Genomic DNA, 20,314 nt, shown 5'->3' on the forward strand with positions numbered 1-20,314 from the left:
CTGTTTATTAATGTATTAATTTGCCACTTTTTATGTCGTCCACAGGCAACACTTTGCTCAATGAAGGGTTGCATGAGGGCCATGGTGGCTCAACTGAAGTCAGAAAGCGAGGACCTACAGCAGGTATTACTCTTTAGATATGCATTTCATATTCTTGAATTTTGTATTATGGGTAACACTTTGCATTTAGGTTGCATTAGTTAATGCATTAGTTAACACGATATGAGAGGCGTCTTTAAGCTGCAGTACCAAAAAAGCCTTTTATAAAAAGTACTCAATACATTTTAGTAGTTCAGGACTTTCTTTTTCTGTCATTCCATTGTTATTAATTGTTTTAATTGTTAATTTTTTGTTTTGTTTAATTTTTATGTTTGTTTTGTTTGGGTCAATTAAGTCTGGTTTAATCCCATGTAAACAGCTCCTTTAGAAATATTATTCCCAGAAAAAACATGATGTGTTCAATACTTATCTTCCCTGCTGTATTTAATATTAGCATTTAATAATAATATTTTAGTGACTAGACAGCATTTCTGATTCGTACCAACAGGTAATTGCCAGTGTTTTGCGGAACCTCTCATGGCGAGCTGATGTGAACAGTAAGAAGATTTTGCGAGAAGTAGGCAGTGTGCGGGCTCTGATGGAGTGTGCCTTAGAGGTGCAGAAGGTAAGATACATCTCTGATTAATTCAGTAATCACAATCCTAACAAGCCATTCAGTCATTAAGGAAGTTGTCCTTCTGAATTACAGGAGTCCACATTAAAAAGTGTCCTGAGTGCCCTTTGGAACTTGTCGGCTCACTGCACTGAAAACAAAGCTGATATCTGCACCGTTCCCGGAGCTTTGGCGTTTTTAGTCAGCACTTTAACCTACCGAAGCCAAACCAACACCCTTGCCATAATCGAAAGTGGAGGTGGCATTCTGAGAAACGTGTCAAGCCTCATCGCCACAAACGAAGAGCACAGGTAGAGTATGCTATATAAAGGCTGCACAATCTCACCAATGTGTAAAGGCATAAAGGCATAATATGTCTGATAATGTTCATTAAAATATCCCATAACCACAAGGACACTGCATGATCCCGTATGTTTGAAGCATGTTTAAATCTGGAGAAATATTTAATATTAAAGAGCCCCTATTTTGCATTATAATAGGTCATAATTTGTTTTTTTGGGGTCTGCAAAATAAAAAAAAAACTTTGTCTTATAATGTGCATTTATTTTTACCTAATTATCTTAACGACTCCCATATGATTAGTTCAGTGATTCATTTGTTCCCAAACCCCTCCTTTACATAAGCTTAACCTGTGGTGATTGGTGTGATGATCCAGTCTGTTGGGATTGGTCGACTGCGTTCGGCAGTAGTAGCAGAGTACCAGAGAGCCCAATGCAGGAATGCAATAAAGCAATGCAGTTGAACACCTGCAAACACTCTTTTCTTAAACACCGGATCTGGAGGAAGAAGAAACTGGTTCATATAATAATAATAATAATAATAATAATAATAATAATAATAATTCCTTACATTTATATAGCGATTTTCTGGGCACTCAAAGTGCTTTACACAATGGGGGTGATCTCCTCATCCATCAACAGTGTGCAGCATCCACCTGGATGACGTGACGGCAGCTATTTGCGCCAGACCGCACACCACACACCAGCTGATTGGTGGACAGGAGACAAAGTTATGAAGCCAATTATGATATGGGGAGGGTTAGGAGGCCATGATGGACAGAGTCCACTGGGTAGATTTGGCCAGGATGCCAGGGTTAAACCCCTACTCTTTTTTTGAAGGACATCCTGGGATTTTTAACGACCACAGAGAGTCGGGACCTCGGTTTAACGTCTCATCCAAAAGACGACGCTCACTGAGCAGTATAGCGTCCCCGTCACTATACTGGGGCATTAGGACCCAGACAGACCGCAGGTTGGGCGCCCCCTACAGCCCTCACTAACACCTCTTCCGGCAGCAACCTAGCTTATAAGCTCCATAACAGTTACTGACAAAGTCTCATACATAAGAAGTCTTTGCTGATCCTTTCTTTAAAAACAAACGGCCGGCGAATCATGTTGCAGCATAGGTTGTATTGTATTAATCATCAGAAAAATGACAGGAACAAACAGCACATGGGATACTGTAGTACTGTTGTGAAAATGAACTTTAACCCTTAATTCCCCACAGCCACATGTCTGGCTGTCTCCAAGTGATAGTAATAGGACGCGGTGGACTGTGGCATAATCAAATCTCTGCTGCTTTCCAACCACGTCATGCTTGTATCTCATTTGTAATTGCTTCAGCATCTCTCTCTTTTCACTTCCACGCTTCTGTTTCTTGTAAATACATGCCCTCTAGTGGTGAAAAATTATATAGTGTGCGTTTAATATTTACACATGCGAGCAAACCGTTCACTTTTTTCTTTCTTTTTTTCAGGCAAATATTGAGGGAAAACAGCTGTCTTCAGACTCTTCTTCAGCACCTTAAATCACACAGTCTGACGATAGTGAGCAACGCCTGTGGGACGCTGTGGAACCTCTCCGCTCGCAACGCAAAGGATCAGGAGGCATTATGGGACATGGGTGCAGTCAGCATGCTGAAAAACCTCATTCACTCCAAGCACAAGATGATCGCTATGGGAAGCGCTGCTGCTTTGAGAAACCTCATGGCAAATCGGCCTGCCAAGTATAAGGATGCCAACATAATGTCTCCTGGGTCCAGTCTGCCGTCCCTTCATGTAAGAAAACAGAAAGCACTAATTGAAGAGCTAGATGCACAGCACCTCTCTGAAACCTTCGATAACATCGATAACTTGAGTCCAAAAGCCTCTCATAGGGTCAAGCCAAGACATAAACATAATGTCTACGGTGATTATGATGCCGTCTGTCGATCAGATGGCTATAACCCCAATGGTGTTGGTGTTCGCTCGCCTTACATGAACACTCCGGTGCTCTCAAGCCCGTCCTCTAGAGACAACCGAGGAAATGCAGAAAGTGTCCGAGCCGAGAGAGACCGAAGTCTCGATCGAGAGCGAAGGGGGTTCCTTCCAGACGGTGAGGCTGCCAAACGAATGATGCAGATTCCCACGAGCGCAGCTCAGATTGCAGTAGTTATGGAGGAAGTACAGAACATGCACTTGGGTATGGATGACAGGTCAGCAGGATCCACACCAGACCCTCACTCAGTGCAAGATGACATGATTCGTCGTCAGACTGCTGTTCATGGTCACCAAAACATATACAGCTATAGCAAAACAGACCCATCGGGCAGACCCTGCCCAATGCCCAAACTGGAGTACAGAGCTTCTAATGACAGTCTGAATAGTGTCAACAGCACTGACGGCTACGGGAAAAGAGGTCAAATGAAACCCTCAGTAGATTCCTATTCGGAGGACGATGAAGGCAAATGTTGCGTCTACAGAAAATATCCTGCGGACCTTGCCCATAAGATACACAATGCAAATCACATGGAAGATGATAATGGAGATCTGGACACACCTATTAACTACAGTTTGAAGTATTCTGATGAACAGCTCAACTCTGGTCGACAAAGCCCGAGCCAGAATGAAAGGTGGGCAAGGCCTAAGCTCCTCGATGATGAAATGAAACGGCCAGATCAGAAACCACCGCGATCACAAAGCCCAGGATACCCTATGTACACTGAAGGCAGCAGCGAGGGAGAGGATAAACCCAAAAAGTACCAACCCAGGTTTGTTCAACAGGACCTGCCTGCATTTCGGTCAAGGGGCTCCAATGAGCAAATTAGTAGCGGGTCAAGTCATGGACTTAACAAGAAGATCTCTCAAACCATCTGTAGTGTCGATGACTATGCAGATGACAAACCAACAAACTACAGCGAGCGCTACTCAGAAGAAGAACAGCTCGAGGAACAAACTCCCAGCTACAGCATGAAATACACTGAGGATCATCATGTAGAGCAGCCTATTGATTACAGTTTGAAGTACTCGGAAGCTCCTTCCAAGAAGGGCATGTTTAGTCATTCAAAGACGTCTTCTGCACAGAGTTCTGCCAAAGAACATTTAAGCCAGGATAGTTCTTCTTCTGTGGCATCTTTAAAGAATCAGGGCAGGCAAAAGCAGCTCCACCCTTCATCTGCTCAAAGCAGATCCGGACCAACAAGAGCAGTTCAAAAGAACCCAACATGCAAGGCTCCCACAATAAATCAAGAAACTTTACAGACCTATTGTGTGGAAGATACTCCCATTTGTTTTTCACGTGGTAGCTCTTTATCGTCGTTGTCTTCAGAGGAGGATGAAATGGAGAGCTGTAAGCGTAATGTCAACTCGGCCAGTAACTACCCAACTTTACCTATATCAGAAAAACAATCCACTAATAATGTTGCAGCTGACCAACGCACATCTGAGAGCCAATCATCAGTCCATTATGTTCGCGCCAAGCCTCCACGACATCATTTAGGACATGGTGATGGTTCCAGGCATCATAAAACGGTGGAGTTTTCATCAGGGGCTAAATCACCTTCTAAAAGTGGTGCCCAAACACCTAAAAGTCCCCCTGAGCATTATGTACAGGAGACTCCTCTAATGTTCAGCAGATGCACTTCAGTCAGCTCCCTTGACAGTTTTGAGAGTCATTCCATTGCCAGTTCTGTGCAGAGTGAGCCATGCAGTGGGATGGTCAGTGGCATCATCAGTCCGAGTGACTTACCTGATAGTCCTGGACAAACAATGCCTCCAAGTCGCAGCAAGACACCACCACCTCCACCTCCGCGGTCCACGTCAGTAAAACAGAAAGTTACAGTGCCACCCCACACTGAAAAACATGATTTGGCGCCAAGACATGCAGTTGTAAGTGCTGCCGTGCAAAAAGTGCAAGTTTTGCCAGATAATGATACTCTTCTACATTTTGCCACAGAAAGCACTCCAGATGGTTTCTCCTGCGCCTCGAGCCTTAGTGCGCTAAGTTTAGATGAACCCTTTATTCAAAAAGATGTTGAGCTGAAGATAATGCCTCCTGTTCATGAGGACGACCATAGTATTGAGGCAGAGCCTGAGATGGAAGATATGCATGAGCCCAAAGTTCAGGAGAAATCACCGGCAACATCTGAAGCTGCAAAAGACATCTTGGATGACTCGGATGATGATGACGACACAGAAATTCTGAATGCTTGTATTAACTCAGCAATGCCAACAAAATCATCAAGAAAACCGAAAAAGCAGTCGACATCAAGGATACCACCACCCGTGGCTTGCAAACCGAGTCAGCTCCCTGTTTATAAATTATTGCCACCACAAAACAGAGGGCAACCGCAGAAGCATGTGGCCCTAGCACACGGTGAGGACATGCCCCGTGTGTACTGTGTTGAGGGAACACCCATTAACTTCTCCACAGCAACATCTCTCAGTGACCTCACAATTGATTCTCCTCCGAACGAGTTGGCAGGTATGGAAAGTTCAGCTCCCCATGTAGAAGCATCTGGTCAAAGACGGGACACTCTGCCTGAAGGGAAAAGCGCAGAGGCTAAAGAGACCGGTTTATCACCTCCCATGCAGTCTGCTCTTGCTGAGAATGAAGGAGATGATATTCTTGCTGAGTGTATCAATTCAGCAATGCCAAAAAGCAAAATACACAAGCCGTTTAGAGTGCAGAAGATGCCTGATCAGGCTCAGCATCCATCCACTGCCACTGGCAGTCTAGTTCAGCAGGACCTGGAAAAGAAAAAGCCAACATCTCCTGTAAAACCTATGCCACAAAGTAGTGAATATAGAGCAAGGATGCTCAAACGGCCAGAAGCTAATAATAGCTTGGCAGATCCAGCAACATATCCAGATAAAAATAAAGAAACCAGAAAGCAAGAACCCAAAGTAGTCATTAGAGACTTTGCTGATAAGCCATCTAATGCTGAGGAGAGGACACGTCCCGGATTTGCCTTCGATTCTCCACATCATTACACACCAATTGAGGGGACACCTTATTGCTTCTCTCGCAATGATTCACTGAGTTCACTTGACTTTGAGGATGAGGATCTTGACTTTTCTAAGGAAAAAGCTGTGCTGCGAAAAGATAAGGAGCAGAGAAAAGTTCCCCTTCTGAAGTGCAGTGTGGAACAGCCAGCAAATACCAACATGGTATCGACATTTCAGACAGCTCCAACAAAACCTCTTCAAAAAACAGTTTTTCCACAAGCACCCAAAGAAAATACTGTTGTGGTGTGTGATGAAAAGCAAAAGTTTTCCATTGAAGACACTCCTGTATGTTTTTCAAGAAACTCCTCACTCAGCTCACTAAGCGACATTGACCAAGAAAACAACAATAAAGATTGCTCTCACAAAGATGATGTAACTCAAATGGAGGCACCTAGGCCACAAGCGTCTGGTTATGCACCAAAAGCCTTCCACGTGGAGGACACCCCTGTGTGCTTCTCTAGAAATAGTTCCCTGAGCTCTCTCAGTATTGATTCTGAAGATGACCTTCTCCAAGAATGCATCAGTTCTGCAATGCCAAAGAAAAAGAAACAGACACCAAGGAGTAAGACAGAGGAATCCGGGGTAAAGGAAGAAAAGAGCATGATGGCTGATGGTATTTTATCAGAGGAACCAGATCTTATATTAGATCTCACAGACACACATAGTCCTATTTCAGAGCAAGCCTTATCACCAGACTCTGAATCATTTGATTGGAAAGCCATTCAGGAAGGTGCTAACTCTATAGTCAGCAGTCTACATCAGGCTGCAGCGAGTCTCTCGAGACAAGGATCCTCTGATTCAGACTCTATTCTTTCTCTCAAATCTGGAATCTCCATTGGGTCGCCTTTCCACCTGCCTTTAAATCAAGATGATAAGCCTGCCCCAAACAAAGGGCCAAGAATACTGAAACCTGGTGAGAAAAGCAGCATAGAAGCCAAAAAGAAGGAGGAAGAGACTGCAAAGAGTCTGAAAGGAGGAAAGAAAGTGTATAAAAGTCTAATAACAGGAAAGCCCCGACCCAGTCTTGAAAGCATGGCCTCTCAGCACAGACAAGCTCAAGCTCCTGTGATCTCTCGAGGGAGGACAATGGTTCACGTTCCTGGCGTCCGGAGCAGCTCCCCTAGTACCAGTCCGGTCCCCAAAAAGCCCCCTCCACGTGGCCAAATGTCAAAACCCCCATCTCAAGCGCCAGGTGCTGGAAGCTCTCCAAGAACCATGAAAGTCCCACCAAGTTCTGAGCCTAGTCCTGCATCTGGTCCACCATCTTCCCAAGGAGGGTCAAGTAAAGCTTCCTCTCGCTCTGGGTCTCGAGACTCCACACCCTCTAGACCAGTTCAGCAATCTCTGACAAGGCCCATGCAGTCTCCTGGTCGTGCCTCTGTTTCACCTGGTAGGAATGGCTTGAGTCCTTCGAACAAATTATCTCAGTTGCCTCAGTTGCCGCGCACTGCCTCTCCTAGTGCATCTTCAACTAAATCTTCAGGATCTGGTCGCATGGCTTACACTTCTCCTGGAAGGCAGTTGGTACAACCAACGCCAACAAAGCAGAGTGGTTTGCCAAGAAGTACAAGTGGAATTCCTAGAAGTGAATCTGCCTCAAAAATCCTAAACCAGTGTGGTCCTTCAAAGAAGGCAGAATTGTCTAGAATGTCTTCAACAAAGTCTAGTGGTAGCGAGTCCGACCGCTCGGAGAAGCCTGGACTTGTTCGTCAATCAACATTTATCAAAGAAGCACCTAGTCCAACGTTAAAAAGAAAATTAGAGGAATCTGCATCATTCGAGTCCTTATCTCCTTCATCTACAAGCCAGTCACAGACTCCAGTATCTAGTCCTTCCTTGCCAGATATGTCACTTAGTCTACCCTATCAGGGAAGTGGTTGGACAAAGGCCCCTCAGAGTCAGAACTCTGCAGAGAATGGTGACGGCAAGTCACTCAAAAGGCATGACATTTCCCGATCCCATTCGGAAAGTCCTTCCAGGCTCCCAATCAACAGGACAGGCACATGGAAAAGGGAGCACAGCAAACATTCATCTTCTCTCCCAAGAGTTGGCACTTGGAAAAGAACCGGCAGCAGCTCTTCAATTCTCTCCGCGTCTTCTGAATCCAGTGAAAAAGGGAGAAGTGAGGATGAGCGACAACCAACTAACCCACCTCAAAAATCAGGTAAAGAGGGGGGCCTGGAGCGCAAAGGAACATGGAGAAAAGCGAAGGGAAGTGAAACCTCCTATGCACCCATGTCATTAGACTTGCAAGATCAAACCGGCGATGCCATGTCCAAATCAGAAGATGTCTGGGTGAGAATTGAAGACTGTCCTATAAACAATCCACGGTCAAGTAAATCGCCCACCGCCTCCACACCTCCTGTTATTGACAGCCTCCCAATCAAAGGGCTTGCCTGCGACAGGGACTCAAGTGAATCACACTCGAAACTAATGAGTGAGAATGCTGCTATGAGCCACTTGGGTTCAGAAACAAACCTGAATTTACTCAGGAGTAGCGAGTCACTTGACAAAAAAGTCACTGACATCAAGCCTGCACCAAGTAATCCAAACATCGGCCCAGAGCTCCATGAGTTCCCGGTTTCTGAACGCACACCATTTAGCTCAACTAACTCCAGCAAACACAGCTCCCCCAGTGGTGCAGTAGCTGCCAGGGTCAGTCCTTTTAATTACACACCAAGCCCTAGAAAGAGTAGCGCTGACGGCTCGACTCCTAGACCATCTCAGATCCCAACTCCGATTTCAAGCAATGCAAAAAAACGAGACACTAAAGGAGACACCACTGAAAGTGGGTCCTACATCGTAACCTCTGTCTAAGTTTGGACTTGCCCAAAAAACTTTAGGACACACTTATTACACACTCTGGCTTTGTGGAGACAGAGCGCCACTTTGGCATAGACGTTCTTGTTGTTGCACTCTGTGTTAGACAACTTATTCTTGCTGGCTGATTGCTGTTCAAGCTAATGTTGGTTTCAAATCCCGGGAGGCGTCTGAAAGCGAACATTTTGACAATTTGTACTGTACAGATTTGATTATGTATATAGTTAATTTAACCACACATCAGGATCCTGTATTTAGCTCGTCTTTACAAGAATAACGACTATTGGTGGATTATGCTGTTCAAGTTCTGGTGGAATTCAATATTAATGCGTTTGATTTATTTTATTTTATTTTTTAGAACAAACTGTAAACCTGTATTAATTGACATGATAAACTCATTCTTACTGTTGCATATTGTATTTACATAATGGATTTCCTCCTTGCATGAACCGATTCAGTGGTATAGTATTTCCTATAAAGATCAACATGTCTGTGGACACATGACCTGTACTGATAGCTGTAGTGTAACATTTTACACTTGTGTGTGTGCGCTTCTGAAGGCAAGAAATAACCCGCAATACTGTTAAATGATGTTGATGGTTGACATAGATTATATGAAAAAACATAGTTCCATTGCTCTGCTGTTTGTGTATAGTTGTTGCCAGACGAGGCGGGTGTCTTTTCACTGAAACTATAGTCTCGGACGGACTGAAATGATGTTTGAAAATTAAATTATTCCTGTAGGTTTTGGTGTTGGTACCTTTATGAAAAGCTCATTTGCTTCCCCTTAATTAAGCACATATTTAGATTCAACTGTTTTGCCAAAACCACGGTGTAAATAATCACGTTTTATTTGAGGTTTTTAATTGTTATTTTTCTCATGCAATAAAGTGGGCAGATCAATGTTTACAAAATATTTCCAATAAAAAATATTAAATCTACATCATAGATTGTTTCGTTTGTTTCGACGATGCTTTTATTAATTGTTCCAGAAATTGTATGAATTTTAAAGCGATCTCTCTCAAATAATTCCAAACCTTTGAGACAAAAAGAAGGTATTTTTAAGAAAGCCTGCAACCATCTGCAGTAGGAAAAACACACACTATAGAAGCAAGGTTTTTAATAGTTAACGAAAATGAACGAAAACTAGAATTGAAAAATTATTATCGTTAACAAATAAGAATAAAAACAAGTTTTATTTTTATACTAGAACTAAAACTTGTGTACATGCAAAACTAACTAAAATGATAACAATAACGTCCTTCATTTTCATCTTTGTCAATGTATTTAATACATACTGTAGGCCTTTAAAAAAAAATTTTCGCACTGCAGGTGTTTGACCCGTACGACACATCGGAGTCTGTAATCCTTCTGCCATTGGCCAGATCAAGCGGGTCCTCTGCCAGTCAGTCTTCACTGTTGCTCCCACGACAAAAACAATGACTGGACATGACAGCAGCACGGTGACAGCGTTAAATATGACCTGAGCAGACACTTAAAATTATTAAGTTATCACATTTGTGGGTTTCATTTCTGTATTAGTGCTCACAATCGTGAACGAAACGTTCTTTTTAACCAGATCTTCTAAGTAAACCTGTTGAACTAGTTCACCAAATCAAACTGAATCATTTGGAATAATTTGCGCTTCCAGTAAGCACTTATTCACAAACTACTTACTTTTAACATGCCTGAAACCCAACTCTGACTGGAAGTAAACTAGTATATACTGAGTTATTCAGTTATTAGAACAGTACCCTGTGATCAGATTTGAGAACAGGTGAACTGATAATACTGCGCATGCGTGATTCAGTGAACCGAACACAAACAGTACAAGACAGCCTGCTGTGACTGAGCTAAACCTGAGCAGCTGCAGCATGTGTAAACCGAGGGCTTAAATGAGAGGATCTGGCGAATCGTACGTTTATTTCATAGCAGAAAGTTGTAGTGGAATTTAAAAAAAGTGAATCATGCTTCAGTTGGGTTGCAAAACTTGATTGTAAGAAATTTTTCAGACTGCTGACTACATATTTTTGATACGTTAAGTCCAGCCTGAACTTACAAGAAAACGTAAGTATTTTGCGTTTTGCCAGATTATTGGCTAATTCGTCCGAGTTCAGTTGCACGAAATTGTACGATTTTAAAAAGAAGGCGTGGCACCTAAACCCACCCCTAAACCCAACCTTCATTCGGGGATGAGCAAATCATACTAAATTGTAGGAATTAGATCCTACGAATTCATACGAATTAGCCACTAAATTAAAAAGTTAGGAATTGGCATGAGATTGAGTTGGTTGAGTCCAAACTTGAGAAGATTGGACTGTTAGATGGTAGTGTTCGTGTGTTAAAAATCTAGCCAATCTTTGGTTGATTTTTTTTTTTATTATACAATATTATTCTGATGATTTTGAATCTTGCACCGAACAAAAAAAAACAAAACAATTTATACTGAAACTAATAAAAACTAAACTAAATCTAAGCAATTTCAAAATATAGAAACTATTACAAATGTGTTAATCTGCCTCTAAAAACTAATTAAAACTAACTAAATTTGAAAACAAAGTCAAAACGAAATAAAAACTGAAACTAATGAAAAATCCAAAACTATTATAACCTTGTATGGAAGTCAGTGGTTACAGCATTTTTAAAATATATTCTTTTGTCTTCAACAGAAAAAATAAACTCCTGAAGGTTTAAAACAAGTAAAGAGTAGACATGAGACAGAACTTTTAGGTGAACTATCCCTTTAAGAGATCGTTTAAGTGAGGATTACATCCACAAGCTTATTTAAAAAGTTCCTCTGCATCCAGCAAACAAACAAAAAAAAAAAAATAGTCCCACATGTGGTGTCACAATCTTTGAACTCTCTCCTTTTATCTGCAGAAAAATGTATAATAAAAGAAAATGTTTATATGAAATGACCCAGGAGTCACTGATTTGGCACAGCAAATAAATATCCAGATTCCTTTCGGATTCGCATGCCGTCAGCTCTCAGGAATGTGGTACTTGCCAACAGTCATGGTGACGGTAATTATGACTCCACTTGTTGACAATGTTGATCTTGCCAAATATAGTAGTTTAATCCTTATCTTGATATTTTACAAATTTAGAAACTGCTGTTCATTTGGTGTGTTGTGTAGCCCAAATACAACTGGCCATGTTGATACCAATTTATCCCCCGATCAAACTTTGCTTTTTAATGTAAGTGATCTTGTCTGTATACGATGCTCGATATTATAAGTGTAAGCAGACAACTGTTCAGTTTTTAGACATGGCACCATACACTCTCAGAAATTAAGGTATAAAATCTGTCACTGTTTTCAAATGGTACATTTTTGTTTCTAACCAGTCCTAAAAGGTACAAATTAATACAGGAAAAGTAAAGATGTGTATTTTTGAAAAGTCACCCCAGTGATTGACTTTGTACCTTTATTTCCGAGTGTGTGGTATTTATATAGGTAATATTATATGTGTGTACCAGCCTTTCCTTTTTTAATTTTTCAAAAATCTTTTACTCCTTGGACAGCGCGATAGCTGAAGTCTGGTAATGCAAGTTACATCTGATATATTCTATATAGTGTGTCATTTAAAATAGGGGAAATGCTTTTAAGTTGTATATGGATGCATTACAGTTTGGTGATCGTGTAAAATGACAAAAAAATATTTGTCCAAATGCTATAATGCTAAATATTATGAAGTATACACAGAGGACTGCTTTAGCATTTGCACATGGTACCATACACTCAGAAATAAAGGTACAAAATCTGTCACTGGGGGTTGTATCTGGCCAAAAGGTGGATTATTGTTCCTAAAAGGTCCTTGAAGGTACACATTAATACCTCAAAGGTACAAATGTGTATCTCATAGTACCTCATAGGTATGAAAGTGTACCCTGATGTCCACTTATACAGTACAAAAGTCTCCATTTTTGAAAAGCTACCACCCCGGTGACTGATTTTGTACCTTTATTTCTGAATTTGTATTATTATAAGTCATGTGTATTCTCTCTCTCTCTCTCTCTCTCTCTCTCTCTCTCTCTCTCTCTCTCTCTCTCTCTCTCTCTCTCTCTCTCTCTCTCTCTCTCTCTCTCTCTCTCTCTCTCTCTCTCTCTCTCTCTCTCTCTCTATATATATATATTAGTGCTGTCAATCGATAAAAAAAAATACTAATTAATTACTAAGCCATTATATATATATATATATACATATATATATATATATATATATATATATATATATATACACACACATATATATATATATATATATATATATATATATATATATATATATATATATATATATATATATATATATTGGCTATTAGGTGATTTTGCTCAGGATTTTATTAGGATTTTGCTAAGGCTGAACAGCGTGAAGTGCCACCAGTCTACAGAGATCCAGTATTTCTCTGTTGCAATCAGGAGATCAGAATAATTAACCCTAAAAAAAGTCAAATCAAAGCAAACACTACCAGATTATTGTGATATAAAGACAGCACTACAACATACAAAAGAGAGAGATAATCTCAGAATGTCATTTACCTGTTTTAAAGTTATGTGATCAGCTGTAGTTAAAACTTGATGCAGTTTTTCTTCCCCTAAGCACTTGTGCAATCTCTGTCGTCTTCTTGTGGCAGAACATCACCCATCTTTGCTCTGCTAATGCCTGTCGACGCGCTGAAATTCTAAATATTTCAAAATGTTCATCAACTTAAGTGCAAGTTAAAGGGTTAGTTCACTTAAAAATAAAAAGTGTACTCTTCCTCAAGAAATTCCAAACCATTATGAGTTTTCTTTTTCTGTTAAACACAAACTTTACACAAAGTTAAATACCTGTGAGCATCGACTTCCATAGCAGGAAAAACAAACACTGGGGAAGTGAATGGTCACAGGTCTCCAGCTCTCCTCAAAATGTCTTCCTGTGTGTTGGACAGAAGAGAGAAACCCAAAACGTGTTCGTTATGTACATGACAGGATCGTCAATTTTGGGTGAACTGAAATCTCACAGATAAACAAGCGTATATCCACTAACTTAACTTCTTTCTATCTTTTCCTGTTGTGGTTGTGTTTTACCGCTCTTTAAAAGAGGAATTCAACAAAGCGCATGATCATCATCAAACGTTTTCTCAAGTGTGAACAGCCTGCGACAGGCTTCATAGATAGAAATAAAAGGCTCTCTCAGAAAAAAAAGAGCTTCACTGTAAGGCTTGTACCTTTAAAAGTGCTATATTTTTAGGTATTAGCATGTACTTGTTAGGAACCAATAAAGTGACTGATTTTACACCTTTATTTCTGAGTGTACCAAATCTTCAATGCAGTTCATCTTTATTTCTATAGCGCTTTTACAATGTAGATTGTGTCAAAGCAGCTTAACATAGAAGTTCTTGTAAATTGAAACTGTGTCAGTCCAGTGTTCAGAGTTGAAGTTCACTTCAGTTCAGTTCAGTGTGGTTTAATTTTCACTGCTGAAAGTACAAAACACTGAAGAGCAAATCCATCACAAGTCCCAAACCAAGCAAGCCAGTGGCAATATAATGACCCTAGCTCTTTTGTAGTTCTTTTCATCAAATCGGAAGGACTTCCTGCCATTTCCTGTGGTTCTGCCTAAAGTGGTTTGTGTGGTAAGAGTCTGTCAAACACTCATCAGCTGCCGAGGAAAGAACAAGAGCTGTGAAGCGAACTCAGTTCAGTGAGTGTGTGAAAGTGACTGCACTTGACAGTAAGTACTTGTTATTATTACTATTTTAACTTTCGCATAGAGTCTGCTAAAGGGATATATTGAAATGGTTTCAAAATTATTAGCCCTCCTGTGAATGTTTTATTCTTATTTGTTCTATTGTTTGAGGAAACTTTAAAGGAAATATATATGTATACAGTTGAAGTCAGAATTATTCACCCCCTGTTTATTTTTTGCCCCAATTTCTGTTTAATGGAGGGAAGATAAGCATAATAGTTTTAATAACTCATCTCTAATAACTGATTTATTTTATCTTTGTCATGATGACAGTAAATAATATTTGACTAGATATTTTTCATGACACTTTTATACAGCTTAAAGTGACATTTAAAGGCTTAACTAGGTTAATTAGGGTAACTAGGCTGGTTAGGGTAATTAGGCAAGTCATTGATGGTTTGTTATGTTTTAGCTTAAAGGGGCTAATAATTTTGACCTTAAAAAATGTTTTTTAAAAAACTGAAAAATAGCCAAAACAAAACAAATAAGACTTTCTCCAGAAGAAAAAATATTATCAGACATACTGTGAACATTTCCCTGCTCTGTTAAACATTTGAGAAATATGTAAAAAACAAAAAAACTCAAAGTGGGTGAATAATTCCGACTTCAGCTGTACATGTTCAGAGTAAATGAAAGTTTCAACTATTGCAAAACGATTATAAAGTACTACAAGTTTCAAGTCTCGATTGTAAATGGTAGTTAATGCATTAAAATCAACAACAAATGCCAGATTTATTATAGTTCCTATGTTTATATTATTAATATTAACCCCATATGTTATTATAATGTTAATATTAGTTAAAATAAAACTGAATTTTATTAGTTATTTTTATCATTTAAATGTAGTTATGCATACATTTAATAAAGTGATTGTCTATTAATGTATTAGGCATTTTAATGTATTAGGCATTAACTAAGAAAGATTTAACTAAGATTAGTAAAGCTTCCTATAGTTTTCATTATGAGTTTAGTTAACCCTGCTGAAAGAAAAACAGCTTGTGCTGGTAAGGTATGCTTAGATGCTGATCTTACTGGTTTCAAACCTTACCCGCAGTGTTGGGGAATGTTACAGTGTAAAGTAATGCATTACCCCCCCCCCCCCCCCCCCCCACCCCCCCACCCCAAAAAAAGTTACTCTAGTTACTTCTGCTTTACTTTTTCTTACCTGACTGGGACTTGATCTCATCATTTGATTAATCTTAGCGCACTGTAACCTGAACCTTCCTTTACATTTTCTTTAATGCATTCAAAATAATGAGAATACTTCCATCACAGAAAATTCAACGTGACTACACTCATTTTAATTCAGCGATTTATTATTTAAAAGCTAATTCATTAATCTAAAAAGTATCACAAATATTATTACTTATTATTTTAAAAGATTTTTTTTTTTAAATGTTACTTGTTACTTTTTTCCACTGGAAAATTACAACACAATCTCACAGCAATTCATAGCTTTTTGATTTAGTGGCTAATTCATATGAATTCGTACGATCTAACTCATACAATTTAGTACGATTTGCTCATCACCCAATGACGGTTGCGTTTAGGGGCGGGGTTGGGTGCCACGCCTCCTTTTTAAAAATTGGACATTTTCGTACGGCTCAACTCATCCGCTGCACCCGCTATAATTCGGAATGAGAGAGAGAAACCACATACACTACACCACAACAACTACTCGTAACAAATAAAATACACGTCAAATTAAACTCAGACATCACTACTTTGTTTTTGTTAAATATTTTTTCATTTGCGTTTTTCAAATTGTCCAACTTTTTCTGATTTGGGGTTGTAAATGACTGAATGTCTGCTTATGTCAATCCACAGCATCAGCAAAACAAACTACATATTTCGAGTCTCTGCCATGGATGAAAATTATGAGAACTTCACAGATGCGTATGAAGAAATGTGGGGTTTTGATGCAAATGAGACGAATACCTTTGCATCTTCAGAAGTGAGGGTGATTTCTCTGGTCGTCTACTGCCTGACGTTTCTCCTCGGAGTCCCCGGAAACTCGTTCGTCATATTCATCGCAGGAATGAAGATGAAGAGGACCGTTAATACAATCTGGTTTCTCAATCTAGCGACTGCCGACCTCCTGTGCTGTCTTTCCGTACCGCTAACTGTAGCCGAAATCCTCCTAGACCACCATTGGCCGTACGGATACGCCATGTGCAAAATTCTCCCCTCAGTAATAGTCATAAGCATGTTCGCCAGCGTTTTCACCTTAAACATAATCAGCCTGGATCGCTTCACACAGGTTATCACTCCGGTTTGGGCTCAGAATCATCGAAGTTTATTGCTAGCGCGGCTGTCTTGCGTTGCGGTATGGATTTTGGCTTTGCTGCTCAGCTTGCCCTTCATGATATTAAGACGAACTTATGAAGAGTTTAACATGACAGTTTGCACTTTCGATGACGACGACTTCACGACATACGGAGCTTTGAGCATCGTCAGGTTTGTGTTTGGCTTTTTAATTCCTCTAATGTCCATCGTGACATGCTATGGAATTATCGCTCGCAAATTAGGCAGTCGTCATTTCCGCAGTGGCCGAGCGTTTCGCATCATGCTGGCTGTTATCGTGGCTTTTTTCCTGTGCTGGATGCCGTATCATGTGTTGGATTTGATACGAAGCTATGGAGGGGAATCCAGTTCAATGGTGGCTTTGAAAGTGGATCCGTTGGCCATCTCTTTGGCGTACGTGAACAGCTGCCTGAACCCCGTCCTGTATGTGTTCATGGGGCAGGATTTTAAGAATAAGGTTCAGCTTTCTCTACGGCGTGTGTTTGAACGGGCTTTCTCTGAAGAGGGAACGCAAATATCGAGATCCACACAATCACAACAAGTGCACTCAGTGTTGTGAAGATATGAACTTCAGTTTTAGCTGTTTGTCTATATGCACTTTCAAACAGGTCTCTTTCCATTCTCTCTCCTGTGGTTTGTAATGTAATGGACAGTACAGATGTCTTGATACCTCAGGCTGCTGATGTTGCAGATCTCTCGCATGCCCCCATACTGAATGTAACCCCAAACCATGATGTTTCCTTCACCAAACTTGACTGATTTCTGTGAGAATCTTGCTGGTTCCAGTATGTCTTCTGCAGTATTTGTGACGATTGGGATGCAGATCTGAAAAATCCACCTTCTTACACTTTTCCAAACAATCAACTAGAAGTCAAGTTATTATTTGTTGCTCTCATATCTGAGATCCATAACAAGAGTTTCATCAGGTAGTGTATAGCCTAAAGTTTTCAGTGTAATCACCCAATTTTAAATGAGTGTATACACCTGAGGACATGGTTTTCAGTCAATAAATGTATTAAGCATCTGTGTTTTTAGAAACATATGGATTAAAAAATATGATTGGTGTTTACCAAAATAACCACCGCTAAAATTAGACCTGATGTATTTTTTAATGATTTTCAGAGTAGCCTATAACCTGTTTGGCTAATTTATGCAATTTCAAGCAAGTCTTTGGCGAAGCAGTGGCGCAGTAGGTAGTGCTGTCGCCTCACAGCAAGACGGTCGCTGGGTCGCGCCTCGGCTCAGTTGGCGTTTCTGTGTGGAGTTTGCATGTTCTCCCTGCGTTCGCTTGGGTTTCCTCTGGGTGCTCTGGTTTCCCCCACAGTCCAAAGACATGCGGTACAGGTGAATTGGGTAGGCTTAATTGACCGTAGTGTATGAGTGTGTGTGGGAATGTGTGCGTGGATGTTTCCCAGAGATGGGTTGCGGCTGGAATGGCATCCGCTGTGTAAAAAGTTGCTGGATAAGTTGGCGATTCATTCCGCTGTGGCGACCCCGGATTAATAAAGGGACTAAGCCGACAAGAAAATGAACAAATGAAACAAGTCTCTTTCTATTGGCTCTAATGCAAATTGTGTCTAATGTTGGTAAGGGTATCTTTAAAGCACAAGTATACTGTCGCTTGGTTTTTAGTGTAGTTGCCTGATTTATAATTAGCATGTAGCATGGTATTCGGTGACAAAATGTTTCAAGTTTCTTTGTTTTTAATAAAATTAAAAATATGATTGTTATTTACTCAAATAGCCACTTGTAAAAATTAAGCCTGAAGTATTTATGAGTTTACAATTCGTTCATTCATTTTCTTTTCAGCTAAGTCCCTTTATTTATCTAGGGTCTCCACAGCGGAATGAACCGCCAACTTACCCAGCATATGTTTTATACAGCGGATGCCCTTCAAGCTGCAACCCATCACTGAAAAACAACCATACACTCTTATTCACACTCATACATTAGCCAACCCATTTCACCTGTACCACATGTCTTTGTACTTGTGGGGGAAAACGGAGCACCCGGAGGAAACCCACGTGAAGACAGGGAGAACATGCAAACTCCACTGAGAAATACCAGCTGACCCAGACGAGACTCGAACCTGTGATTTTTACGATTTTCTTTTTTAGTTTCTGAGAGCTGTAATTTATCAAACTGTGCTTGAGATAAGTCGGAGTTTTGTGATTTGGTTTAAAAATATAATAACAGCAGTTTTTATACCAAGAGGTCAATGGCAGACAAAGAAATGTTTAACCATTTACTGCATTTTAAATTATGCCAATGCTAATTATATTCATTTATGTCATGTGTGACAAGAAAAAATGCAATGTCATGTCAACAACCCGTATGCACTTTCAAACAAGTCTCTTTCCATGTGCTCTTATGTATTGTTATCTAATGCAATAGCAGAGATATCATGTCCAAATACGTTTGGTGTGTTTGCTGAGGGTGTCTTTCTCTAATTAAAAATGAAACTTTGAAATATGCAAAGCACAAGCAGCTTCTTCTAGCACTTTTTTTAAAAACAGAAGTTTTGCTTTTGTTGAGTCAGGAAGCTAAGGAACACCATTAAGTGCATCTAAAACATCTGCGAAGATACAGAGATTTGAAAGAGGAAGTTTATTTAAGTTCATTATTTTATTTTAGTTTTAGGCTTTGCTATTTTTAATGTGTAATACTCAGCACTGCATACACATTTGATTCTGATATCAGACACTGATAGTTAACAAATGGGCAGTAGAAATAGCTTTTCATGATTAAAAAAAATACTATTTTAAAGAAAAAAATAGATGTATTTACACTCAATTTTGTTTGCTGCTTGTTCAAACAACTTATTATGCTGTTTTACTCCACAGAATTCAAGCAAGAGACTTTTTGCACTAGCCTATCTTAGGGGTTAACAGTGCCAACTGATGGTCAACAGTAAAAAAATTACAAATTGTACGTCTTCCCAAGAGGGGAAACCACCACCAATCAAGCACGCATGATTATTTGCTGTCATGGCTTTGCAATCAAAAATGTGATTATAATGGAGGTCAATGGGACAAAGACAGCCCCTAACATAACGAAAGGGTAGTCAATTTGAGCAATAGACAAGGTTAATAACCTACTAGTCACAGTGCCTTCAATCTTTATTAGTGTGCTTTATTATAAGTTTCTTTCAAGGCTTCTTTCTATATGTAGAAAGAAGCTTTGAGTATTACTGTTCAACTGTTAAACTGACTTTTCATTTTGACAGAAGGATTACTGTAGGCTTTGTGGAGTCTTTATGGAGTACTAGATATTGATTGTGTCATTCTTTGGGCAAATATTTAAAGAGATTAAAGTTTATGCAGATGATTGTCGTCTTAGTCAAATGTTTTGAGAGTTTTGACTTCAATGTCTCGTGTCAATCTCTTCTCCGTATTAAACTCATTTAAACCCAGCCATTATTTCATACTCTTGTTTGCTTATATTTTGCTTTGGGTCCATATCTGTTGTTATTTTAATAGTTTACGCATTTTAATTTCAATATTTGCTAAGGTTATAAATGGG

At 39.9% G+C, this 20,314-nt stretch overlaps 3 protein-coding genes across 6 annotated transcripts in view; 2 read left to right on the forward strand and 1 right to left on the reverse strand.

The window, feature by feature from the left end:
- apc (APC regulator of WNT signaling pathway) overlaps window positions 1-9,702 on the forward strand; it is a 65,938-nt gene extending 56,236 nt beyond the window's left edge. For 3 of the 4 annotated variants that reach the window (XM_017357938.4, XM_005155523.5, XM_068223733.2), the window contains 4 exons: window positions 46-123; window positions 548-664; window positions 749-963; window positions 2,429-9,697. In XM_017357938.4, coding sequence (XP_017213427.1) covers window positions 46-123; window positions 548-664; window positions 749-963; window positions 2,429-8,753 — 6,735 coding nt within the window. In that variant the 3' untranslated portion in view covers window positions 8,754-9,697. Of the gene's footprint in view, window positions 1-45; window positions 124-547; window positions 665-748; window positions 964-2,428 lie in introns of all 4 variants that reach the window. The other variant, NM_001143840.1, reaches the window with a different exon arrangement.
- Window positions 1-20,314, reverse strand: part of LOC141376283 (uncharacterized) — a 778,518-nt gene that overhangs the window by 559,897 nt on the left and 198,307 nt on the right. The gene's annotated exons all lie outside the window — the stretch shown is intronic.
- c3ar1 (C3a anaphylatoxin chemotactic receptor) lies at window positions 16,076-17,532 on the forward strand. Its single transcript, NM_001423804.1, has one exon. It carries the CDS (start codon window positions 16,284-16,286, stop codon window positions 17,349-17,351), a length of 1,068 nt encoding a protein of 355 aa, NP_001410733.1. The 5' UTR covers window positions 16,076-16,283; the 3' UTR covers window positions 17,352-17,532.

This window comes from Danio rerio, chromosome 10 (assembly GCF_049306965.1).
Source record: "Danio rerio strain Tuebingen ecotype United States chromosome 10, GRCz12tu, whole genome shotgun sequence".
Lineage (NCBI taxonomy): Eukaryota > Metazoa > Chordata > Actinopteri > Cypriniformes > Danionidae > Danio > Danio rerio.